General features: G+C 46.3%; 2 protein-coding genes across 3 annotated transcripts; both read right to left on the reverse strand.

Annotated features, from left to right (window-relative positions):
- Positions 1-830: 830 nt before the first annotated feature.
- LOC127298028 (xyloglucan galactosyltransferase KATAMARI1 homolog) lies at positions 831-2446 on the reverse strand. The gene is made up of 2 exons (XM_051328027.2): positions 1986-2446; positions 831-1879 (listed from the first exon to the last, which is right to left on the reverse strand). The coding sequence occupies exons 1-2, from the start codon at positions 2444-2446 to the stop codon at positions 838-840; spliced, it is 1503 nt and encodes a 500-aa protein (XP_051183987.1). The 3' UTR covers positions 831-837.
- A 1268-nt stretch (positions 2447-3714) lies between these two features.
- Positions 3715-8068, reverse strand: LOC127300750 (uncharacterized). Of its 2 annotated transcripts, none has more exons than XM_051330914.1 (3): positions 7833-8068; positions 7143-7373; positions 3715-5267 (listed from the first exon to the last, which is right to left on the reverse strand). In XM_051330914.1, the coding sequence occupies exon 3, from the start codon at positions 5255-5257 to the stop codon at positions 4145-4147; it is 1113 nt and encodes a 370-aa protein (XP_051186874.1). In that variant the 5' UTR covers positions 5258-5267; positions 7143-7373; positions 7833-8068; the 3' UTR covers positions 3715-4144. The 2 variants fall into 2 exon arrangements, with proteins under 2 accessions (XP_051186874.1, XP_051186873.1); XM_051330913.1 differs by having other exon boundaries at positions 3715-5271.
- Positions 8069-24195: the final 16127 nt, after the last annotated feature.

Raw genomic sequence — 24195 nt, forward strand, 5'->3', positions numbered from 1 at the left:
AGCAATAGCTCAACCACCATGTTCCTAAAGCTCCACTTCCCCTGTATTAAGAAGAGCTTGTGCATCATGCAAAACCTGGAATGGAGCTTTATGTTTCCTGTCGAAAAGAAGGTCATTCCTAGATTTCCAGATAGACCAAAGTATGTTAAAAATCATTGCAATTGAGTTATCATTTTTGTATCTAGCCATCATGTGATAGATGGCATCTTCTACTTGGTTGATCCCTTGTTACTCTCTCACCTAAGTGATTCTACCATCTTCTTGCCAATCTCTCACGTGGGATTCTACCTAGCGATATCTCCCTCGTGATTCTCTAGGAGCGATGGTTTGTGCCACTGAGAGCAAACCGATTTGTACCGAATGTGGTGTGCGTTGTATCTTGTGTTCTTGGTGTTCTTCCGCAAATCCCCTCGAATCCATGAACATCAGGTCACCCAAGAGGTTGAGTCCTCTATCAGCTCAGCTCACCCCCCCCCCCCCCCTTCCGCCCACACACACACAGGACGCTGCATACAAGGTGTAATATGCTGGATTCATATTTCTATTGGCCCCATCTCTAGTGTGCCATGTCGCCCAAGCTTAAATATGTACTCCTCAAGTTGGGTCATTGATGTAATCCGATTGTTATCATGTTTTTGTAGTGCCCCATCAGGCCCGAATTAATCGATGCATTCATATAGTATGTTCATTACAAGCGTACTATTGAGCATTTGAGGTGTGTCAATTAATTTGAGTCGCGGGGAGTACTTGATTTTCCAGCAAAGATTGCTAGAATTGTATCGGGCCATTTAGCCCTAACTATTGAATAAAGTGTTGCTTTGCTACCCCTAAAAAGAACTATCCCAAATCCTGGCCGTTCTTGATCCTCCTCATCCTCCCCATCACCTCATCAAAGGAAACGTCAAACGCATCCCTCATGTCTCCCTCGAACCTCACCCTGGAGTCCTCGTACAAGAACCTCGGGATCATCTTGATGACCTCCTCCCTCATGGCGGCCACCTCCTCATCGGTATGCCTTGCCAGCACCTCCTCGATGTCCACCTTCCCTTCGAGGAGCTCGTCCGGGTCGATGAGCACCCAGTACCGGCGCTCCTCGCCGTCGCTACTGTCCGGCTCCGGATGGTGCCACCGGTACTGCTTCTTAAAGGTGGACGCCTCGTGGAAGAAAACGGGGATGCATCCAGCCATGACGGAGTCGACCGAGGAGCGGCGCATGTAGGAGTCGCCGTTCGGCTGCAGGCAGAAGCGGGAGGCGGCGAATGCGGAGACAACCCTCCGCGGCGACTTGCAGGTTTTGTCGTGGCTGCAGTCGACAAGCCGGCACCGGCTCGATGACGTGCACGAGTCAATGATACGGTCGCGGATAACCAGCATCCCGTTGGCACGTGGCGCGCCGGCGAATGTGAAGAGCCACGGCCGCTCCGCGGCGCGGGCGCGCTCCTGCCACCCGGCCACCTCGCCGGCCGACGTGGGGTGGAAGTAGCTCGGGTACGGCACAGCGAAGTCCAGCGGCTTCCAGGCATTTGACTCGTAGGTCAGCACCGTCATGTTGCGGGACTCAGGGTGATCAAGGAAGTCGTTGCCGCACTTGACGGCGGCGCTCTGCCGGAACATCCAGTTGGTCTTGGCGGCGACCATGAAGTGGTCACGGCCCCCGAAGGCGGCCCACTGGGGCCGCGACGACAGCCACTGGAGGAACTCGGAGGAGAGACTGTTGCGCACCGTAAAATTGCGGTCGCAGAGGTGCTGCTGGAGCTCCAGCCCTGGGTAGTAGGGCACGTACACTGCCGTGGCTGCTGCTGGGTCGTCGGTGAGGCACTCGTACAGGCGCATCCGGTTGTGTACGATCACCTCCAGGGCGTATTGGTTCGTGTTGTACCTGCACGTGCTCATTATTCTTAGACGCGTGCTGAATTGCTGATATGAAGCAGCTCATATGGCAATGTAGCGACCAGCAGCATCAGTTAATGGATCAAAGAGCTTACCATCCGGTGTTGGGAATGACGCCGGTGTCACCATCGCTGCCGTTGCCGGTGGCGGGAGGGAGCTCGGGGCCCATGCCGGCATTGACCATCAGGGAGCACATGCTGCCTTCGTCCTGAAACGCCGGCGAGCCCTCGGCGCAGCCGCCAAGAACGTCGAACCGGGAAGGCACATCCAGCATGTGCACATACCTCCCCTCGCACGACGCCGAGGATGGTGCCGGGGGCAGCGCCAGCGCGCCATCCTGATCGGGACCGACGGGAGAAGGAGCTGGTGGAAGGAAGCTGACATTCAGCGCGATGGGAACCGAGCGCGGGAGGACGACATGGAACGCCGCTCCTGAGTTGGGGTTAGCGGACAAGAGGTAGATGTGGAGGAACTGGAAGTGGAGGAGGCAGGAGATGAGCCATGACCCCAGGATAAGGAGGCCGTAGAGGAGGAACTTGGGGTACTGAGCTTCCATGGCTTCCAATGGCCCTCTACCTAGATGAGAGGAGGCAGCCGAGAGCATGCATCATCATATCGGCTGAGGGGTTTAGATAGTATTCTACCAAGTGATTATAACTAACTAATTAGGAAGTGTGTTAGGGAATCGAAACTACGAGTAGTACTTAGTTATTTTCATTTGCCTCGATCATTGGCGTACTACGGTGGATAACTAGCCAGGCAGGGCCAGCACTGCATCTCTGTCATTGTGATCATACTGCTATTGCACCGTGCCATCTTGCAGTAGTTGGCACGGAGTATGCACTATGTGTCCAGGTCCGTTTGCTTCTTGGTTCATGGGATGCACGATCAATGCTAAGTGTACACGATCGATGCACGATCAGCTCGTGTGAAGCATGCGGTGGGGTTAATTTGATACTCCGCTTACTTTTCGTCCATGATATTATTGCACAGGCAAGCATGATGATACGCTTATATGGTACGCACTATGCATCCTTGTGTTGACCTAGATGATACAACTAGCAAACGCACCGGCCGAGATCTTGAACCGGACACAGGATCGGATCCCAAGCTCTCGGGTGAGAAAGAGCTGGAGCCTCCCTTCCTGCGCCGGCCAATTATGTTCCTTTCGATGTTACGTAGGATTGGAAAATTGGATTTAGGAAGAATGCCGAATTTGTGAGTACCAACTACCTACGGTCGCTAATATTTTTAGCAATTGGCTCGAACATGATGAATCATAGGTTTAACATTCACAAAAAAAAAGAGTTTAACATCCTTATTAGGTTGAAAAAGCTTGCCGTTATTTGATAGATATGGTCATGTAGAAATGACAAAAAGATTAACGATAAAAATCATTCTCTTATGCAGGTTATTTACCGTTATGTAAGGATAGGTCCTCCACCACCTTAGATTTCCATACAGTTTCTTGTTGATTTCTTATGTCGCGCCTTTTTTTGTACTTTTTACTGGACGGTGTGCATCCTAGTTATGTAATACTTAGACCTTTCAAGTAATAAATCATCCTTTATCGAAAATAATAAATTAGAATATAAAATTCAAAGATACTACATGACCAGTAACGTTGTGCTGAGGCCGATATGCATGCATCCATTTTCTGAATACTACCTCCATCCCAAGGCTTAAGGCCTATATTTTTTTCAGAAAGTCAAACTATGTTGAGTTATAACAGGAAGAGTTGAGTACCATCTTTTAAAAGTCTTGTCCTCTAACAGAAAGAACACACACACACGGAATCAGCATGCATTCTGAAGATTTGAGACAGGAACAAAATCGCCTGATAATCTTGAACAGACAGAATATAACCAACATACACATAACCATCAGGGGGAAATGTGATTCCTTCCTGCTTCAACTGAACAACGACATCAAATTGCAAACAGTACATGCATGAATTCAGAAAACTGTAGCTCCCAACACTCTATACAGCAAAAGAGATATATAACACGCCGAGCAAATTAATGCGACGCGTATCATGAGCAGCTCCAGTTAAGATAGCAAGCACGCGTTCCAGCAAGTCCCAAGGGTCACGATTTCTGATGACATCACTATAGGAGGCCTTGTGAATAGAAATGAGGGTTTAACCATTCAAACTTTGCTGGCATGGAAAAGATCACGCAAGGAGTCATCGTTAATTCAAGGGTAAAGAACTTCACAACAGGTGAAGAATGTAATTACCACGGTTTGCCATTCATCAGTGCCGCTCCTCCGACCTTGATCTTCTGAACCTTCGGCGACTCCTTGGCCTCTGAACCTCTTCATCTAGGTTATCCTCCTCGTCATCATCGTAAGGGATACCTAATAAGTTTTCTCCCCACAGATAGCGTCGCCTCTGCCTTCTCAGGCCCCTTGATGCGACTCTTAACTCATCTCCTGATCTCACAGGACTACTGCTCATCATGTGGAATAGTAAAAGTGTTGTCAACAAAGAACCACTTCGTTCACTTGGCCCACTGCCTTCACGGTCATGTAACAACATATCACCACCTTCAATAGCATAATCTCCAAACACAGCAGCCCCAGGCATAGCTGACCCAATTGCGCTCAGTATGTCACCATACTCCCGCTGGTTCTCCAGGCGGTGCCACGCACGGCGTCTTGATGGGTCCACATCAGCAGGCCTTGTTTTGGGGTGGACCCTCCTGGCATGTCTACGTAGAGCACCATAGGTACCAGAAAATGCACATCCTTCCCTCGAGCAAGCTCTTGGCTTCTCATCCAAATACTGTCTGGCATCTTTGATGATCTCCCAGCACTTGACAGCACCCCTACACAATGGGCATATCAATTGGTTGAAGCTGGATGCCTCAGCTGACTCCGCTGGCTCACTTCCTTCTCCATGATGAGCTTCCAGTGTTAAATTTGGTTCCTGATTATGGTTAGTTGCTTCATGTTGTCCTGATATGACCGCAGAGCTGTGAATGACATGTTGATGACCTAGATCTTCACGGAATTCGGGTACATCTATTAACAGTCTGGAGCTTTCTCTGTTGAGACCAAAACGAGATCTCTGCTCAACAGTTTGGTTACTCGTATCTCTGGGCAAGGAAGAGCTTGGCTGTGATGAACTGTCCATGTGGTTCACTTTCATTTTCCTGTACCTGTCTAGGCAATTTGAGTGTCTATAGCTCGTATCACATATGTAGGATCTGCATCCTTTGTCATGACAACTGCACAACAAGAGAACGGCGTTGTGGGGATGGTCCATGCAAATTGGACACCGAGCATCATCCCATTCCTTGTGCAGCGCAGCAATATTGGCATCTGCACTTGTCATCCTGAACAACTTGTTCTCTGCATTTGGCATCTTGAACAAACTGTCTGGGACCAATTGGAAGTACATAATAAGTTAAGTTAACATTGCAACTTATATATTAGTAACTAAATCCTCAGCCAGTCTTTCCCTCAAAAAAAATCCTCACCAAGTCTAGACTATTTGAGACATATATATAAGCATATGAAAATGCTGATGTCCAAAAGGCAGGCAAAGCAGAAAAATATATAGTTTATGTTAACCAACTTCAACAGTGTCATCCATATATATACATAAACTAGCAACTTTCAGGTTCAGTCAATGCAAAACCCAAGGTATCAATAAAACTTATGATCAAAATGATCAAATAAGATTTCAATCAAAAGAACTTGTTTGCACGGTGCCAAATATCTGACAACTATCGGATTGATTTCTTATCTTTAATCAACAGCAATCATATAAACTCCAACCAACCAGAGCTGTGAAATCAACTATAACCAGAATTCATGAGACTAATACAAGAGACTAGATGATTTGGCACCATCCTAGCCCCTTGCTATGTCCAAGACTGTATTATCAGATGATTCAATCAAATATGTGTCCCAATTCGATGGAATGGAAACACAAACTACTTATGTGATAATATTAAAAAAAATGTAACTGGAAGCATGGTATTGCGCTTATTTGTCGTCGTTTTAGTAACTCATCATATGCTCTTAAAAAGGAAAGGAAACAGTAGTACTTTAGTAAATTATCTGTCTGATATCAACAGAAAGTTCTTAAAGATATGCATGTTCAATACAAGAATAAGCAATCAAGATAATATGAACTATACAGCATTTTACTTGGCTGCAGTAACATAGTGCTATGGTTTATTTTACTTTGCATCAGTAAATGCAATATGATTACCAATGGCGTAAAGGGATTGTTTGAAAATGAAAAGAGCTAGCACCCAAACTACAGTTCACAAAGCAATGCAAGCATTCTCTAATGTGGATCTTCAACCAACTCTATTACTGACAAACATGTTCACATAACTACAGTGCTACACTCACCCACACCAATGCAACCTTTCTCAACAGACTTGTATCATATATATATATACTAAGAAAGTAACTGCTATCTACTATTCACGTCAAACAAAGCCTATATCTACCACTACCTGCTTAAATAAATGTGTGTTGATGAAGATCAAGAGCTGAATTACCAGTAACCACAAATAACATGATTAAGATCGAAGTACATTACATTGTATTCCTCTAAGTACATCGTATTACTGCAAGATGTTAACGTAAAACTGTCTCCAGAGCTACACAAGCACGGTATGATTTTCTGCATTCACGGGAACATGCTAGTTGAGGCCTATGATGTATTCTCAGTTCAAAATAGCACTAATTATGACACAAGCTGTGCTCATCGCATTACTAAATTCACCCAAGCGCAGTTGCATACACACATAAACTGTAAGACCCATTCATTTTAAAGTTCTCACATGGAGTAGGTGCTGATTCATACCCTCCCATCCAATAGATTAACAAGGAAAAAAGAATTTACCACTCAAAACCAGGCAGTATTAATATATAATATAGTAGGAACTAATGATCGAACATCGATGTACTAGTGCTAATGAAATTTTGTGGCCGGGGGAGTGTAGCTATCTCAGCAAAGTCATTTGAGCATCATGGTTGGAAATTGCTTGGACAAGTGTGACAAACATGACACCCCTTTAGCCTGGACACAAGCTGCTAAGATTTTCTTCACTCTCCTATAGGCTAATTTTCCGGCCGGCACATTGATGTTGATGAATTGTCAGCTTTTCTTTGATTAAACAACGTCAAACCAAGTACAACAGCTACAGGTGGATAAACTCCAACCCATGCATAGACCGTAAGTTTGAACATAGAATAGCCAAACATCTCGTGGTATTAGATTAACGCACCTGAATGGAAACGCCCGGGGAAGTCAGCAACTGGCCGGTTCTTTGCAATCAGGAGCTGCCTCAACCTTTGAGAACACAACAGGCAATATAATTCTATACCCCCAAAGCTACTAGACGAGCACAATGTCCAAATTTCACCAAAACATTTGCGGAAAGACGGACAGGCAATCTGAAATGGTAACAATTCCTCCTGAAAGTGCACAGTTTAGACTTCAGCGCGGCCGCCCGATCCTGCATTTTCATCGCACAAGGAAAAGTGTCGTCATCCATGGTTACACATGTTACAAAACTTTAGCTTTGTTTGACTCCTATTCCGAATAGCAGAAACAGAATTTTTCTTAAAGTTCTAAACAAAAAGGCTTCTGAAGTCCTTTTTTGTGTGCGTTTAACGTCCACCAATGAGTACACAACAGGTTCCTTCTTTTATTATTTTCAGTAAGCATGGAGACGATCCAAGAGAAATAATACGATCTCCATGGACCCTAACCTTATAACAGAGAAAACCCAACACTTTAATTCCTTTTCATGCTAACAAAATCCCCAACCTTGTCCCAAACGAGATGTGATTCCAAGCCACGGAGGCCATGAAACCACTCAGATCCAGGGGCCGATCTGGATGGTGCTCACCCAAATTTTGCAGAAGTTAATTTGGTAGGATTAAGTAATCGCTGGATAGCCAAAAGGCCATACCTCCAAAATAACTGCCCAAGATTGCGAGACAGCAGGGACGAGATGGAGGTAGAACGGGAGCAGCGACGCGCGTGAGAGGCGGCGGAGTGTTTGGGGGTGTGGCGTCGGCGGGGACGGTAAGCTACGGCGCCGCAGCGTCTCTAGGTCACGGCGGTCAGAGTGGAACTTGACTCACGGGATGAAGAGGGAGATGAGAGGAAAGGAAGGAACCTTCTTTCTCCAATTTCTTAGGCGAATTATTTTTAATTAGACCCTGCAAGACCTACTTTGTAACTAGTGTGTAGATATACCTAGGTAGACAAGGATGCTTTCACAAAACGAATCAAAGATTAGAGACCCTAGTCCCTTTTATAACTCCTAAACCTCTCCCTTCTAGAGACGAATGCCAAAACTCATGGTCAAAACATTTTTTTCTAGCACGAAAATCAAAAAATATATCAAAATTAAACGAATCTAGATATAACTGTAGCAATTTGTTGACATCCTCCACTAGAAGTTAGAAACTTCCCTCTCTTCGGCCCCGAGAACGTCTTTAACAACTTGTCTGGAGATCGTCCAGCTGACTCCAATGACCCAGCTAGCCCAGGCACCTCCTCTCTCACTCGTCCTAGCCACCTCCGGCTATCCCACCCAACCCCCGTAATGGAGCATGACATCGCGAGTTGATCTACGTCCGTCGCAAGCCCATGTGAGGTCGTCACGACCTCAACCGGTTGTGCCACGATGTAGGTCACCTTGTCCACGCTCTTCCAAATCTCCATCGCCACCCCTGCTACTAACTACACAAGTGGCAGCCGGAGTTGAGATTGGAGCCTTGAACGCATTCGATGAAATTTCGCAAAGGTAAAATTGTTTTTCCTTTTTCCAACTGATATGTTTTGTGTGTGCAATTGTGTTGATGGTGCTATGTGAATGTAAATTGGGCAGATTAATTTCCTTTGGCTATATTTTTTGATGATTCATCACTGGTTGAGGAATGGGATGACGAATAGGAGATTGCAGTTTTCATGTTGCTTGATATGGAGCCAAATAGAAAAACAAACATGGCGACTCTGTGGTTGGTCTTCGGATAATTAATCGAGGAAGGCATGAAGGCCACCTCCAAATCATGTCAGACTACTTCAATCCTAACTTGGTGCATCTATTGAACAACGTCACACATCGGTTTAGGATGTCTCCTAAATTATTCATACGTATTGCAACTCTTGTCAAGGCCCATGATCCGTACCTCAAGGTGGCGAGGATGATGTTGTAACTCTTGGCCATTGTGCTATCAAAAGGTCATAGCATCGTTACGAATGATCACATATGGGATCCTTAAAAAAAAGAATGATCACATATGGGATCCTAAAAAAAGAATGATCACATATGGGAGTACCTCATGTTTTATTCTAGAGTATTCAATTTCATACCTTAGTTCTATAGAAGGTGGAATTTGGTTACAATATTAACATCATCCATTACAAGTAATGTGTGTCGAGACTCCCACACCTGCACCTAAGACTTAGCGAAGTACTCTCGCAAAAGTTAGGGGCTTCCGGGTGGATGTTTGCATCCATAGAGTGTATGTATTTGGAGGTGGAAGAACTGAGTGCGACATGGCATGGGAAATTCACCATGCATGTCCATGATCCTACCATTATCCTTGAAGCTATTGCGGACATGAAACTATGAATTTTGCATGCTTACTTTGAGATGTCTGGTTCTTGCAATGATATTAATGTGTTTACTGCTTGCATCACTTTTGCAGGTTAGCATGTGGAGTGAAACCTCTTGTCACGTTTGAAGTTAATGATCATGGTACAAAATGGGATATTTTCTTGCATATGGAATCTATCCTAAATAAGTAACATCCGTGACATCAGTAACTAGCCTCACCGAGGTAAGAAAGTGTACTAACGGAGGTAAGAAAGTGTACTATACAACTATATATGCAAGCAACTACTAGAAAATGTGTGGAGCGAGCATTTAAGGTGTCATAATAGCTCTTTACAATTATGCGTGGACCCGCTAGATTTGGGATCAAAAGAATGTGTAGACGACCATGAGAATATGTACCACCACTTCAGGGTGGACTACGAAAGATGGGTACCCTCCCAGAGCACTAATGTGCACAATTATCGATGTCCGTGGGAGTTTGGGAGTAATCCTATAACTGTAGGCCAAAATGTAAGTACTAAGATACACCTAAGATTTTGGGAATTTCCTAAAAAACCTATTACACTTCAAAAATGATACATAGTTATATCATGTCTTTACATCATTTGTGTCTCGTTAAGGTTTTCATCCACTCGCAATTTCTATATATAACAATGGTTCTATGGTACCTTTTTTGAGAGGTTAATACAACACTTTTTCAAACTCACATGGCACGGTAACCGGAAACAAGCATTTGTATTTCAACAGTGTCATGTACGGTGAGGTTGCACCTTAGAGACACAGTGGTGCCAGTGTCAAAGGTGTCTTTCGATGGCATTTTTTAGGGTTAAAGCAGTTGTTCTTGCACACGATTAGATATAATAGATTGTTATGTGCAAAGGGTTTTTTTGTGGCAAAAGTAAGAAAGCAAGCCTATGAGGCTACATGGACATCTCATGGTTCCTGACTATGGGCATATGCCCGCGGATCGATCTCCTCCTTAACCATCACCACCACCACTAGCGGAGCTAGAGAACAATAGACCAGGGTGACAGAGGATGCCAAAGCTGCTAAAAAAACTTGTCCATAGGGTAGCAAACATAGATGACTTCTCTTCTCTCATCCTTCGGCAGCCCAACGATCATGTCATCCCACCAAGAATTGATGCATCGCTCCAAAGGAGGAGCAGCAACCCTGATGATAGCAACCACCGAGAAGATCTTCTCCTTGATCATCGCTGATTAGTTGCACCCCAACATCAAGTGTCGCACCGGTTCTAGATTTATTTTGTATAATTTGCAAATCGGGTCATTAGGCGAACCTCGAAGTGCCAAGTTGTCCGCGGTGAGGATCTTTCCATGAAGGACATGCCAAGCATAGAAACGACATTTTGGGCTTTCGTTGGCACTCCAGAACTTGGCCGTCTTAAATGGTGCACATGTGCCAACAAATTGACAGCGATAGGCTGATGCAGGGGTGGAGCTCCCCTTAGGGCAAGATGGGACAGCTGCCCTACCTTTATTTCTGGATAAAAACTACATATATTCACGTATGTTCTTATATGTATACAATTTTTATTATTTTCTGTTATGTAAATCAGACTTTTTGGTTCCATAAGAACTCAGATTTAGATGTTTAAATAGGCAAACGAAAGTTTTAGAAGAGGCACACAACTCTCATGTCTTGATTTATTTTATTTGATATCATCTTCGCAAATCCTTTTGGCGGTCTTGAAGAACACGTCTATGAGGGATAAATTTTGAGAAATTCCGAATTTCAACACAATGAGAGGTTACTTCGTGATTAGTCTAATATACATGCAATCCTTACATATCAAAGTGTAATTAAAAAACATGTGCACTTTTACAAATATTAATATGTTAGTTCCAATAAATATAATAAAACTTATCAAGTATCATGAATAATAACATTAGAAACATCAAAATAGTAGATATGTTTCGTATGAGCGTGCTACATAGAGCGAGATATATTCAAAAGCAAAAAAAGAAATGCTATACCCACGGGCAGATCTGTACGGGATTTTTTTACGGGCACGACGTGGATTTGAGTGATTGGAAGAGAGTCATGCACCAGTTCTTGCAAGATCTCATGCGGTCGCTCGCTGGTTGCCAACTCATCCCGTAAAAAAATCTTGTACGAATCTCCCGTAAGTGATGAGGACATCCCATCTATTGATACAACCGTTGTACCTACAACCACACAAATACAAGGACCAATCACTCGAGCTCGTGCCAAACAACTTAACTATCAGGTACTTTCGTTTCTTGGAACTATTTCTCACATACATGAGAATATGATGCTGCCTAAATCAGATGTGTTTATTACTCTTAGGAATGATGGATCTAGCATGGATGAGAGGGACAAGCATTGGAGCATGATCACACATGGAGGAGATGGCAGCAAACATGTGAGATTGAAGAGGACGCGGCGAGTGGAGATTTCAGAACATTGAAGCCACCATAATTGGAGATGAAGACATGGACGAAATATAGAGTTCCCCACTTCATAATTTCGTCCATATGAGTTCATGGTGCTGCGACACCATTAGTTTTGGGCCAGGCCCATGTAATTTTCGCAGGATTTAAGTCAGCCATTTTTTAGAGTCCGTATTGAAGGGGGAAAGGCCTTCTAGGGTTTGGTTTGGCCACCATATGCATGGCTGGCCGAAACCCCACCTTTTCCTCCTTTATATACCCCCATAGCCGTCACGTTTAGACTTGGATTTTGATTAGATTAAAAGTTATCCATTGCTGCAACTCTCGTGTACTTCTTTTGAGGCCAACCCCCAGAACAAGACCGACTATTCGGAATCCCACCTTGATGAGATCTGAGATCTAGGGACTGACCCGATCTCGCGATTTGACCCAAGATCCAAGGGGAAGAGGTGGGAGAGCGCGAGGAACACGAGGAACACGAAGAACACCGGTACTCACGCACGCACACCAACCCGATACACCCGATACTTACCCTCGTGACTCGGTAGATCACGCCAATAGAATCTCCAAGGAAGAGGCACGCGGCAGAATTCCCGGAGAGAGATTGGTGTTGGAGACAGGGGATTGGTGAGAGAGAGAGTGCCTTGCACTAGAATCTCACTCAACAATTCACAAATCAACAACAAGAGTGCCTTGATTACAGAGGGATGCTTATCCAAGATGGATGCTAACCCTAGGGAGACTAAGCTCAAAGTTGGTTTAAGCTCAAAATTATGTCCAATCTCAGATCTGAGCCAACTAGGCTATTTATAGTAGGGGCGAAGGGGTAAGTTACACGCTGAAAAGTATTGCTGTGCTGAAGTTCGCGGTGGCGGAAGTTCCGGCCGTCTTGGGCAGAAGTTCCGGTCAGGGGCGGAAGTTCCGGTCCGGGGAGCCGGAAGTTCCGGCCAAGTTCCGGTCAAGTTCCGAAATTGGCCCATTTCCTTGCAGTATCATCCAGGGGCATTTCGGCGCACTTTCGGAACTTGGGCGGAACTTGGGCGGAAGTTCCGAGTGGGCGGAAGTTCCGGTCCCTCGGGGCGGAAGTTTCGGCTGGCTCCTCTTCTCTGGGCGCGGGACGGCATCTTGGAAGCATCTGGGAGGCATCTGGCCGGAAGTTCCGGTCCTGGAGGGCGGAAGTTCCGGCCTGGGCGCTGTAGCTCCATCTTCATCATTTCCAGCTCTCCCTCCATTGGCTTGGTCTCCATGGCTTGTGCCTTGACCGATGTACCTGATTGAACATAGTGTATTTGCATGAAGTAGCAAGCCGTCCAAGGGTGTGTCAAAGGCATAGGTAGAGAGGAGCTAATTCACCTCTTGGCGTAGCGCTTGGGCTCTAGCTCGTGTCATTGGACCACGAGGAGGGCTTGTTGGTCTTGATGTAGTGTCGTTGGCGAGCGGGGCTACATCATCTCCCCCCCCCCTTGGGAGAGAGTCGTCCTCGACTCTTGTTCCTCCTCATCTCCATGATGTGGGGATAGATCCGAGATGTTGAAAGTGTTGCTCACTAAGTACTTGGATGTTGGTATGTCGATGACGTAGGCGTTGTTGTTGATGCGCTTGAGTACCTTGAAAGGCCCATCTCCTCTTGGCTTGAGCTTGGAGTTGCGTTCTTGAGGGAACCTTTCTTTCCTTAGATGAACCCAAACGAGGTCGCCTTCTTCAAACACTCTTTCTTTCTTCTTGGCGTTGAGGCGGGTAGCTTGTCGAAGTACATGGTCTTCTATGGTTGCTCTTGTATCTTCATGTAGTTTCTTCATGGCGGTGGTGCGCTTGTCGAAGTCCATGTTCGTCCTTTCATGGAGAGGTAGTGGGAGGATGTCGAGTGCCGTTGGTGGTTCGAATCCATAGACGATCATGAAGGGACTCCGTAATGTTGTGGAGTGCTTGGCTCTATTGTAGGCGAACTCCGCATGGGGGAGGCAATCTTCCCATGACTTCAAGTTTTTCTTCACGAGTGTGCGGAGGAGTGTTGAGAGGCTTCGATTGACCACTTCGGTTTGTCCATCGGTTTGAGGGTGCGAGGACGATGAGAATAAGAGCTTCACTCCAAACTTTGCCATTAGCGACTTCCATAGATAACTCATAAACTTGACGTCTCGATCCGACACAATGCTTGCCGGTATTCCGTGTAGGCGAACCACTTCCCTGAAAAACAATGAAGCAATGTGTGAAGCATCATCGCTCTTATGACATGGTATGAAATGAGCCATTTTTGAGAACCTATCCACTACCACAAAGATTGAATCATGCCCATGCTTTGTTCTTGGTAAGCCTAACACAAAGTCCATGCTTATATCCGACCAAGGTGCATATGGAATGGGTAAAGGTATGTAAAGACCATGGGGATTGGATGTCGACTTAGCTTGTAAGCATGTGGTACAACGGTTGCAAAGGCGCTCCACGTCTCGCTTCATGCGTGGCCAATAATAGTGTGTGGATAGCATCGAGAGAGTCTTGTCGCGTCCAAAGTGACCCATGAGACCACCTCCATGTGACTCTTGCAAAAGCAACTTACGAAGAGAAGACTCGGGTATGCAAACTTTGTTAGCTTTAAACAAGTAGCCATCATGCAAATAAAAATCATCAAATCCTCGGTCAACGGAACACTTTTCAAAGATTGGTCCAAAGAAAGAGTCGGACGGGTAAAGTTCTTTGATCTCCTCAAGACCCAAAATGTGAAACTCCAAGCGAGTGAGTAGAAGAGTATTCTTGCGGGAAAGTGCATCCGCAACCACGTTTTCCTTGCCCTTTTTGTACTTGATTACATAAGGGAAGGACTCTATGAACTCAACCCACTTAGCATGTCTCTTGTTCAAATTGTGTTGACTTTTCAAATATTTCAAAGACTCATGATCCGAATGGATAACAAACTCTTTTGGCCAAAGGTAGTGTTGCCAAACTTCAAGAACACGAACCAAAGCATAAAGTTCCTTGTCATATATAGGATAGTTGAGGCGTGCGCCATCCAACTTCTCACTATAATATGCCACGGGTTTTCCATCTTGCATAAGGACTCCACCAATACCAAGCCCACTCGCATCACATTCAATCTCAAAAGTTTTGGCAAAGTTTGGAAGAACAAGAAGAGGAGCTTCGGTAAGGCGTTTCTTCAACTCATCAAAAGCATTTTGTTGGGCCTTGCCCCACACAAAGGGGACATTCTATTTGGTAAGTTCGTTTAAAGGGCAAGCAATGGTACTAAAATCTTTCACAAAGCGGCGGTAGAAACCGGCGAGACCATGGAAACTCCGAACTTGCCCAACGGTGGTTGGCGTAGGCAAATTATGTATGGCATCAACCTTCGAAGAGTCCACCTCAATTCCATTGGCGGAAACCACAAAACCAATAAAAACCAATTTGTTTTGAGCAAAATTGCATTTTGGGAGGTTGGCATAGAGTTTCTCGTGGCGTAATATGCACAAGACTTCTCTCACATGTTGAACATGGTCCTCGAGAGTTTTGCTATAGATGAGAATGTCATCAAAGTAAACAACCACGCTCTTGCCAATGAGCGGTCTCAAAATGTGATTCATAAGACGCATGAAAGTCGAAGGAGCATTTGGAAGACCAAATGGCATGACGAGCCATTCATATAGACCAAGCTTGGTCTTGAATGCCGTCTTCCATTCATCACCAATTGCCATGCGAATTTGGTGGTAGCCACTACGCAAATCAATCTTAGAGAAAATGGTGGCACCACTCAACTCGTCAAGCATGTCGTCTAAACGCGGGATGGGATGGCGGTAACGGACGGTAATGGCATTGATGGGGCGACAATCCATACACATCCGTTGCGTCTCATCCGGTTTAGGCACAAGAATCACGGGAACGGCACAAGGGCTAAGGCTTTCTCGAACGTACCCTTTAGCGAGGAGATCTTGTATTTGGCGTTGAATCTCCTTGGTGTCTTCGGGGTTGGTGCGGTATGCGGCGCGGTTTGGAAGGGGAGCGTCGGGTATGAGGTCGATGCGGTGCTCAATGCCCCGAAGCGGTGGTAGTTGATACGTCTCCGACGTATCGATAATTTCTTATGTTCCATGCTACTTTATTGATGATACCTACATGTTTTATACACATTATATGTCATATTTATGCGTTTTCCGGAACTAACCTATTGACGAGATGCCGAAGTGCCAGTTCCTGTTTTCTGCTGTTTTTGGTTTCAGAAATCCTAGTAAGGAAATATTCTCGGAATTGGACGAAATCAACGCCCAGGTTCCTATTTTGCCCGGAAGCATCCAGAACACCCGAGAGCCGCCAGAGAGGAGCCCTGGGGGGCCCACACGTGTGGCCGGCGCGGCCAGGGCTGGGCCCACGCCGCCCTACTGTGTGGTGGCCCCGTCAGCCTTCCGACTCCACCTCTTCGCCTATTTAAAGGTCCCTGACCTAAAACCTCGAGAGGAATAAGCCACGGTACGCGAAACCTTCCAGAGCCGCCGCCATCGCGAAGCCAAGATCTGGGGGACAGGAGTCTCTGTTCCGGCACGCCGCCGGGACGGGGAAGTGCCCCCGGAAGGCTTCTCCATCGACACCGCTGCCATCTCCACCGCCATCTTCATCAACGCTGCTGCTCCCATGAAGAGGGAGTAGTTCTTCATCGAGGCTCGGGGCTGTACCGGTAGCTATGTGGTTCATCTCTCTCCTATGTAGTTCAATACAATAATCTCATGAGCTGCCTTACATGATTGAGATTCATATGATGATGCTTGTAATCTAGATGTCATTATGCTAGTCAAGTGAGTTTTACTTATGTGATCTCCGGAGACTCCTTGTCCCACGTGTGTAAAGGTGACAGTGTGTGCACCGTGTGGGTCTCTTAGGCTATATTTCACAGAATACTTATTCACTGTTATGAATGGCATAGTGAAGTGCTTATTTATATCTCTTTATGATTGCAATGTGTTTTGTATCACAATTTATCTATGTGCTACTCTAGTGATGTTATTAAAGTAGTTTTATTCCTCCTGCACGATGTAATGGTGACAGTGTGTGCATCCGTGTTAGTACTTGGCGTAGGCTATGATTATGATCTCTTGTAGATTATGAAGTTAACTATTGCTATGATGGTATTGACGTGATCTATTCCTCCTACATGATATGAAGGTGACAGTGTGCATGCTATGTTAGTACTTGGTTTAGTCATGTCGATCTTTCATGCACTCTAAGGTTATTTAAATATGAACATTGAATTGTGGAGCTTGTTAACTCCGGCATTGAGGGTTCGTGTAATCCTACGCAATGTGTTCATCATCCAACAAGAGAGTGTAGAGTATGCATTTATCTATTCTGTTATGTGATCAAAGTTGAGAGTGTCCACTAGTGAAAGTCTAATCCCTAGGCCTTGTTCCTAAATACTGCTATCGCTGCTTGTTACTGTTTTACTGAGTTACTACTGCTTGTTTACTTCCTACAATATTACTACCATCAACTGCACGCCAGCAAGCTATTTTCTGGCGCCGTACTACTGCTCATATTCATTCATACCACTTGTATTTCACTATCTCTTCGCCGAACTAGTGCACCTATTAGGTGTGTTGGGGACACAAGAGACTTCTTGCTTTGTGGTTGCAGGGTTGCTTGAGAGGGATATCTTTGACCTCTTCCTCCCTGAGTTCGATAAACCTTGGGTGATCCACTTAAGGGAAAACTTGCTGCTGTTCTACAAACCTCTGCTCTTGGAGACCCAACACTGTCTACAAGAATAGAAGCACCCGTAGACATCAGTAGTCCATGAGGTAGCTCGTCGGGGAAGACGTCTTGGAACTCCTTCAAAAGAGACAACAAAGACGAAGGAATGTTGGTTAAGTCGTTAGTCTCCGACGAGAGGCCCTTGCAAATGAGCACGTAGTGTATGGTGGTGGATGGGTTGTCTTTCACTTCTCTCCACTCGCTTTTTGTGGCTAAGAGGACACTCTTTCTCTCACTCATATGTGGTTGGTGGCGCTCACTCTCCTTTTGGTGGGTCGCTCCCTCTCCTCTCAACTCACTATGGTGGGTGTGGTGTTGTGCCCTCGCTAAAGCCTTCGCATTGTCGGCGATGATTTGGCTAGGAGTCATTGGGCGAAGCTCGAACTTCTTATCCTTGACCTTGAAGGTGTATGCATTGGAGTAACCATCATGTATGGCCTTCTTGTCAAATTGCCATGGGCGGCCAAGCAATATGTGACACACGGTCATGGGTACCACGTCACACTCAACGGTGTCTTCATAGGGGCCTATCTTGAAGTTGACGGTGATGGTGTGTTGTATCTTGACATTGCCCTTGTCACTCAACCATTGGACATGGTATGGATGAGGATATTTGCGAAGTGTGAGGTTGAGCTTCTCGCATAACTCGGTGCTTGCCAAGTTGTGGCAACTCCCACCATCGATGATGACCTTGATTGACTTGCCACCAATTCCGGCTCGAGTTTGGAAGATGTTGCATCTTTGGTCTTCCATAGCTTGGGGTTGAGTTGTGAGCACTCGAGTGACCACAAGTGAAGGGCTTGGGTCGTGGGTGCATAAGAGAGGGTCTTCTCCACTTTCTTCATTATACTCTTTCTCATTAGCAACGGCGGCTTGTACTAGGGCTTCATATTCGCCCTCACTTAGCGTCTCTATGTCACCATTCTCCATAGTGATCATAACCTTGGTGTTCTTGCACTCGAAGGACTTGTGGCCTTGAGTGCCACACTTGAAGCAAGTGACATTGGAGGGTCCCGTAGAGGCTTTGGAGGAGGCGGTGGAGGATACCGTTTGCTTCATGCGACTTTGGATAGTAGGTTGCTTGGAAGGTGTAGAGGATGCGGTTGGCTTGACGCTTGTTGTGGGAGTTGTTGTAGCAAGTTTGGAGGCGAAGTATTGCTTGGACTTCGAGTACTTGATGTCCTCATTCACTTGACGCTCGGCCTTGGAAGCTTAGTGAACCAACTCAACCATGTTGGAGTATTTTTGGAACTCCACAATCCTCTTGATGGGGTAGTTGAGGCCATTGAAGAACCTAGCAATGGTTTGGTTCTCGGACTCTTGGATGTTTGCTCGCATCATTGTTAACTCCATCTCCTTGAAGAATTCCTCAACGGTCTTGGTGCCTTGCTTCAACTTTTGGAGCTTGTTGAAGAGATCGGTCTTGTAGTGTGTTGGGACAAAGCGAGCTTGCATCTCCTCCTTCATATCTTCCCAAGTGTCAATTGGAGGCTCACCCTTTTCTTCCCTTTGAGTAACAACTTGTTCCCACCATGTGTTGGCATACTCTTCAAACTCAAGGGAGGCCATGGCTACTTTCTTGGCACCGGAGTAGTTGTGGATGCGGAAGATCTTGTCAACCTTGAGTGCCCATGAGAGGTAGGCCTCGGCATCGTCTTCACCCTTGAACTTGGGCATGTTGAACTTGAGCTTTCCATACATATTCTCTTCATCTTCCATGTTCCTTCGGCGAGGACGGAAACCTTCATCTCTTGCGGCTTGGGGTGGTAGAGGGGGTCTTCCACGGCCAACCATAGCATTGGGTTGGTGGTGGAGTTGAACACTAGCTTCACTTGGCTCACGTTGATGATGTTGTTGCGGATCTTGACGAGGTTGTTGGCGTTGCCCAATGATGGCCCTCTCATCTTGATCATGTTGTGGTTGTCCTCGGCCCCTTTGGTCATGACGAGGATGGTTTCGGAGGTCACGCCTTGGTGGATCTTGATGACCTTGGTCTTGAGCATCAACATGGGCTTGACGATGAGGTGCCGGTTCCATGTTGTGGAGGACGTTGACGTGGGGTTGGTCGTCATGCCCATGGTGGGCATGGCGAGCCGCTTGATGACGATCTTGGTGAAGAGCTTGGTCTTGTTGAGGACGTTCATGAGGACGAGCATGGCGATGGAACTCTCCGCGCCTCGAGTTTGAGCGAGAGTCATCTTGACGAACATGCGGGCGACGAGGTCGATGATGATCTCCATGCCTTGAGTCGGAGCTTGAGGAGGAATGGCGATCATGGGAGTAGTCACCGTGTGACGAGGTTGATGACGATGAAGAAGTAGAGCGATGGCGATGTCGACGTCCCAAGTTGGTGATGGCGCGCTCGAGGCTATCCATGCGCCGCTCCATGTTTGCATCATTGGCCGTCACTTGGTCATGCAAGTTGTCCGTAGCTTCACGAAGAAGATTCATATCTTGGTTCACTTGAGCAAAGTTGTGAGCCACTTCTTCATATTGCTCGTCGATGCGAGTCTCGGACAAGGTAAGTTGCTCCTTGAACTCTTGGCGTTGCACCCATAGATTGTGTTGGGTGGCCAACCTCTCGGAGGTGCGTAGGACTTCATCTTCCTTTCCTTGGTCTCCGTGCCTATCCATGATAACAAGACAAGAACTATGTGGTTGATGTTAGTGGAAGGAGACTACCTCGCACTCTTACCTTGGTAAGATAGTATTGAGGCAATCAACCAAGCCAAAAGTAAGACCAAGTGTATCGGGACACACGCCAAGGCACACGCAAAAGCTAGCAAATATGGTGTTAGGTGTGGATGGTGTGAAGCCAAAAGACGAAATCCAAAATCGAGTATGTTGTTAAAAGTGGGTAAGGTCCAAAAATCAAGTCAAAGGCGGTGATCACAAAAGGCATACACAAGGTGGAACACACACGTGGGACAAAATGGGGTTAGCGCGACGGAAAATGAGCACGAACAAAATTGGTCCTAACGAGGACTACTAGCTCGGTGTCACGCTAACGCAAGAGAGACCGTGGCTTGGTTGCAAAATTGAGAAGCAACAAGATTTGCGCAAGACGCCTCTGTTCTCTTTTCTCTCTTTTGCTTAAAAGCTTTGGACTCTTTTGTGTATAGGTGTCACTCACACTTTTTTGTTTGTATGCTTAGAAGCTTTCTTTTTCTCACTATGGAAGACTACTACTATCTATGTAAGTATGTCACACTTCTTTTGCTTATCTTTTCACAACGAGCTTGCTTCGTAGCTTTGCTCAACACACGCACACCCTCACGGTCGGGATGCTTGCGCAATGCTTCGCAACACTAGAAAGCCACTCTCGATAGGAAAGGTACGCAAAGGAAGCTAAGGCTACAAGTTAGGGGCAAGTTATACCACTTGATGACGGTGGTCGACGATCTTGAACTTGCTATGGTGGAAGGTGTCAAATGAACCGCTTGGATCCTCAGGGTGCCGTCGTCGTTGTTGATGTTGCGGAAGCTTTGTGGTAGCTGAAATGGCACACACGACGAAGTCCAAACACAAGGGGTTAGTGCCAAAACGAAAAATGAAGTATGCTGTCAAAATTTCGGCCAGGCGGAACTTCCGGTCCTGAGGGGCGGAACTTCCGGTCCTGGGCGGAACTTCCGGTCCTGCCGTGCGGAACTTCCGGTCGCAATCAGATCTGCGGGCTGTTCTTCGATTTGGGCGGAAATCCGGGCCGAAAATCTTCGAATTCGTGGAAAATTTGGCACTAAGAGCGGTGGGAAGGTGGGGGAATTGCAGATCAACACCAAAGACAAGTTTCTATTGGACCAAAACCACTCAAAACTCAACCAAATCAGAGATCGGTCCAAAGGCAATTTGGGCTATTTTTTGGAAAATTTTCTAGAAACGAAATCGGGTGGATGGAGGGTCAAAATCGCGGTAACCAAAGGCTGCTGATACCATATGATGAGATCTGAGATCTAGGGATTGGCCTGATCTCGCGATTTGACCCAAGATCCAAGGGGAAGAGGTGGGAGAGCGCGAGGAACACGAGGAACACGAAGAACACCGGTACTCACGCACGCACACCAACCCGATACACCCGATACTTACCCTCGTGACTCGGTAGATCACGCCAATAGAATCTCCAAGGAAGAGGCACGCGGCAGAATTCCCGGAGAGAGATTGGTGTTGGAGAAAGGGGATTGGTGAGAGAGAGAGAGTGCCTTGCACTAGAATCTCACTCAACAATTCACAAATCAACAACAAGAGTGCCTTGATTACAGAGGGATGCTTATCCAAGATGGATGCTAACCCTAGGGAGACTAAGCTCAAAGTTGGTTTAAGCTCAAAATTATGTCTAATCTCAGATCTGAGCCAACTAGGCTATTTATAGTAGGGGCGAAGGGGTAAGTTACACGCTGAAAAGTATTGCTGTGCTGAAGTTCGCGGTGGTGGAAGTTCCGGCCGTCTTGGGCAGAAGTTCCAGTCCGGGGAGCCGGAAGTTCCGGCCCGGCCGGAAGTTCCGGCCCGGCCGGAAGTTCCGGCCAAGTTCCGGTCAAGTTCCGAAATTGGCCCATTTCCTTGCAGTATCATCCAGGGGCATTTCGGCGCACTTTCGGAACTTGGGCGGAACTTGGGCGGAAGTTCCGAGTGGGCGGAAGTTCCGGTCCCTCGGGGCGGAAGTTCCGGCTGGCTCCTCTTCTCTGGGCGCGGGACGGCATCTTGGAAGCATCTGGGAGGCATCTAGCCGGAAGTTCCGGTCCTGGAGGGCGGAAGTTCCGGCCTGGGCGCTGTAGCTCCATCTTCATCATTTCCAGCTCTCCCTCCATTGGCTTGGTCTCCATGGCTTGTGCCTTGACCGATGTACCTGATTGAACATAGTGTATTTGCATGAAGTAGCAAGCCGTCCAAGGGTGTGTCAAAGGCATAGGTAGAGAGGAGCGAATTCACCTCTTGGCGTAGCGCTTGGGCTCTAGCTCGTGTCATTGGACCACGAGGAGGGCTTGTTGGTCTTGATGTAGTGTCGTTGGCGAGCGGGGCTACATCACACCTTATTCAATAAAGCTTTCATCTTTCATCCGCAATATTCTGATTGCAATATTAGTTCTTACTTGTTTTCAATTTCAGGTAGGAATTAAGACTCTCGCTGGTCAGGCTGATCGTGCATCCGCAAGATCAGTAACTCCTGGAGATTGTCCTACCGATTGCATTGGCGCACGAGCTTTGCACGTGTAGTCGGATCGTCAAGCACAAAATCCACTAAGAAATCGAAGTTATCCTCGTCTCATCGAAAGATCGGACACCTTTTCCCTATCAAGTGGTATCAGATTTCTGGTTGCTCGATGAGATTTTACAGCTTTGCTAGTGTAGATTGCATCTGCCATCATACTCATAAACCACGAAAAAGCCAAAAAAAAATACTGTGAGGGTTTTAGATCATCGTCCCATAAACCCCCTGCCACGCCTTGCATTGTCTTTTCAGTTTTGCATAGTTGAATTTGTGTCTGCATTTTCGTGTCGAGTTGTTGGTCTTAGCGTCTAGTTCCTTTAGAGTTTCGAGTTATGGTCATATTAGTTACGCCGCCGCCGTCGCTCGCACCATACACAGATCACAACCATCATCGCCATATACACCTACCATATACTTCCGCCATCGCCATATACATCTGCCATATACTTCCGCCACTGCCATATACACCCTGCCATATACTTCCGCCATCGCCATATACTGCCTTATACACCCGCCACATACATCTGTATCCACCATATACCCCTTTTCCTACCATGACACGGATTGTTGCTGTTTCTCTGCCGCGACAGAGTCCGAGTAGAATTAGGTTTTATTTGTTTTCCCTATTAGCTGTTGCCTTCTAATTCCGTCTGTGCTGTAGAAAAAAAATTCCGTGAGATAAGTTTCGGCCGCTAGGAACGAATTGTGAAGGAGAGAAAAAAAAAACTGGAAACGCCTCCGAAAAAAATTCTGGCTACATTGGTTTTTCACCTTAGCGATCACTTTTCGCCACTGGCCGTTATAGCGACATTTTTTTACGCCTGCGCGCTTTCCGGAGCACTTTTCAGAAATTTTGACAAAAAAATTTCTGAGGCTATACTGTTTTTAGACCTCGGGAATCCGTTTGAGATACTTGCCATCATAGTGATTTTCCGCATATCGGTTCGCCACATCATCGCCACTTCATCACTGCTAGTTGCTTGAGTGTCGCGCCGTGACCTCATTTGTGTTCTAGGCTCGCGTCTCTAGTACGGTCTAGCCTAGGACCAGCACAGTACCTTTGTTGAGCATACTTTCAATACTGCATCGCTGTTTTGACAATTGTTTTTTTTGCTACCATATTAGCCTTCCTACAGCTCCTCATATTGTCTCCACGTGCTTCGTGTCGACCCCTGGTAATCGCTTTGGCAATCCTTGGAGACGCTGATTCCTGCTGGTTGCCACATCGCCTTCCTACTGTTTGGTAAGAACTTGTAAGAGCTTCATATTTTGCTTGACGGGTTACGCGTGAACCACCATATTCCGTAGTTTGTAGGCATATACATTGTTGCTTGTT

Source organism: Lolium perenne, chromosome 5, assembly GCF_019359855.2.
Source record: "Lolium perenne isolate Kyuss_39 chromosome 5, Kyuss_2.0, whole genome shotgun sequence".
NCBI classification, from domain to species: domain Eukaryota; kingdom Viridiplantae; phylum Streptophyta; class Magnoliopsida; order Poales; family Poaceae; genus Lolium; species Lolium perenne.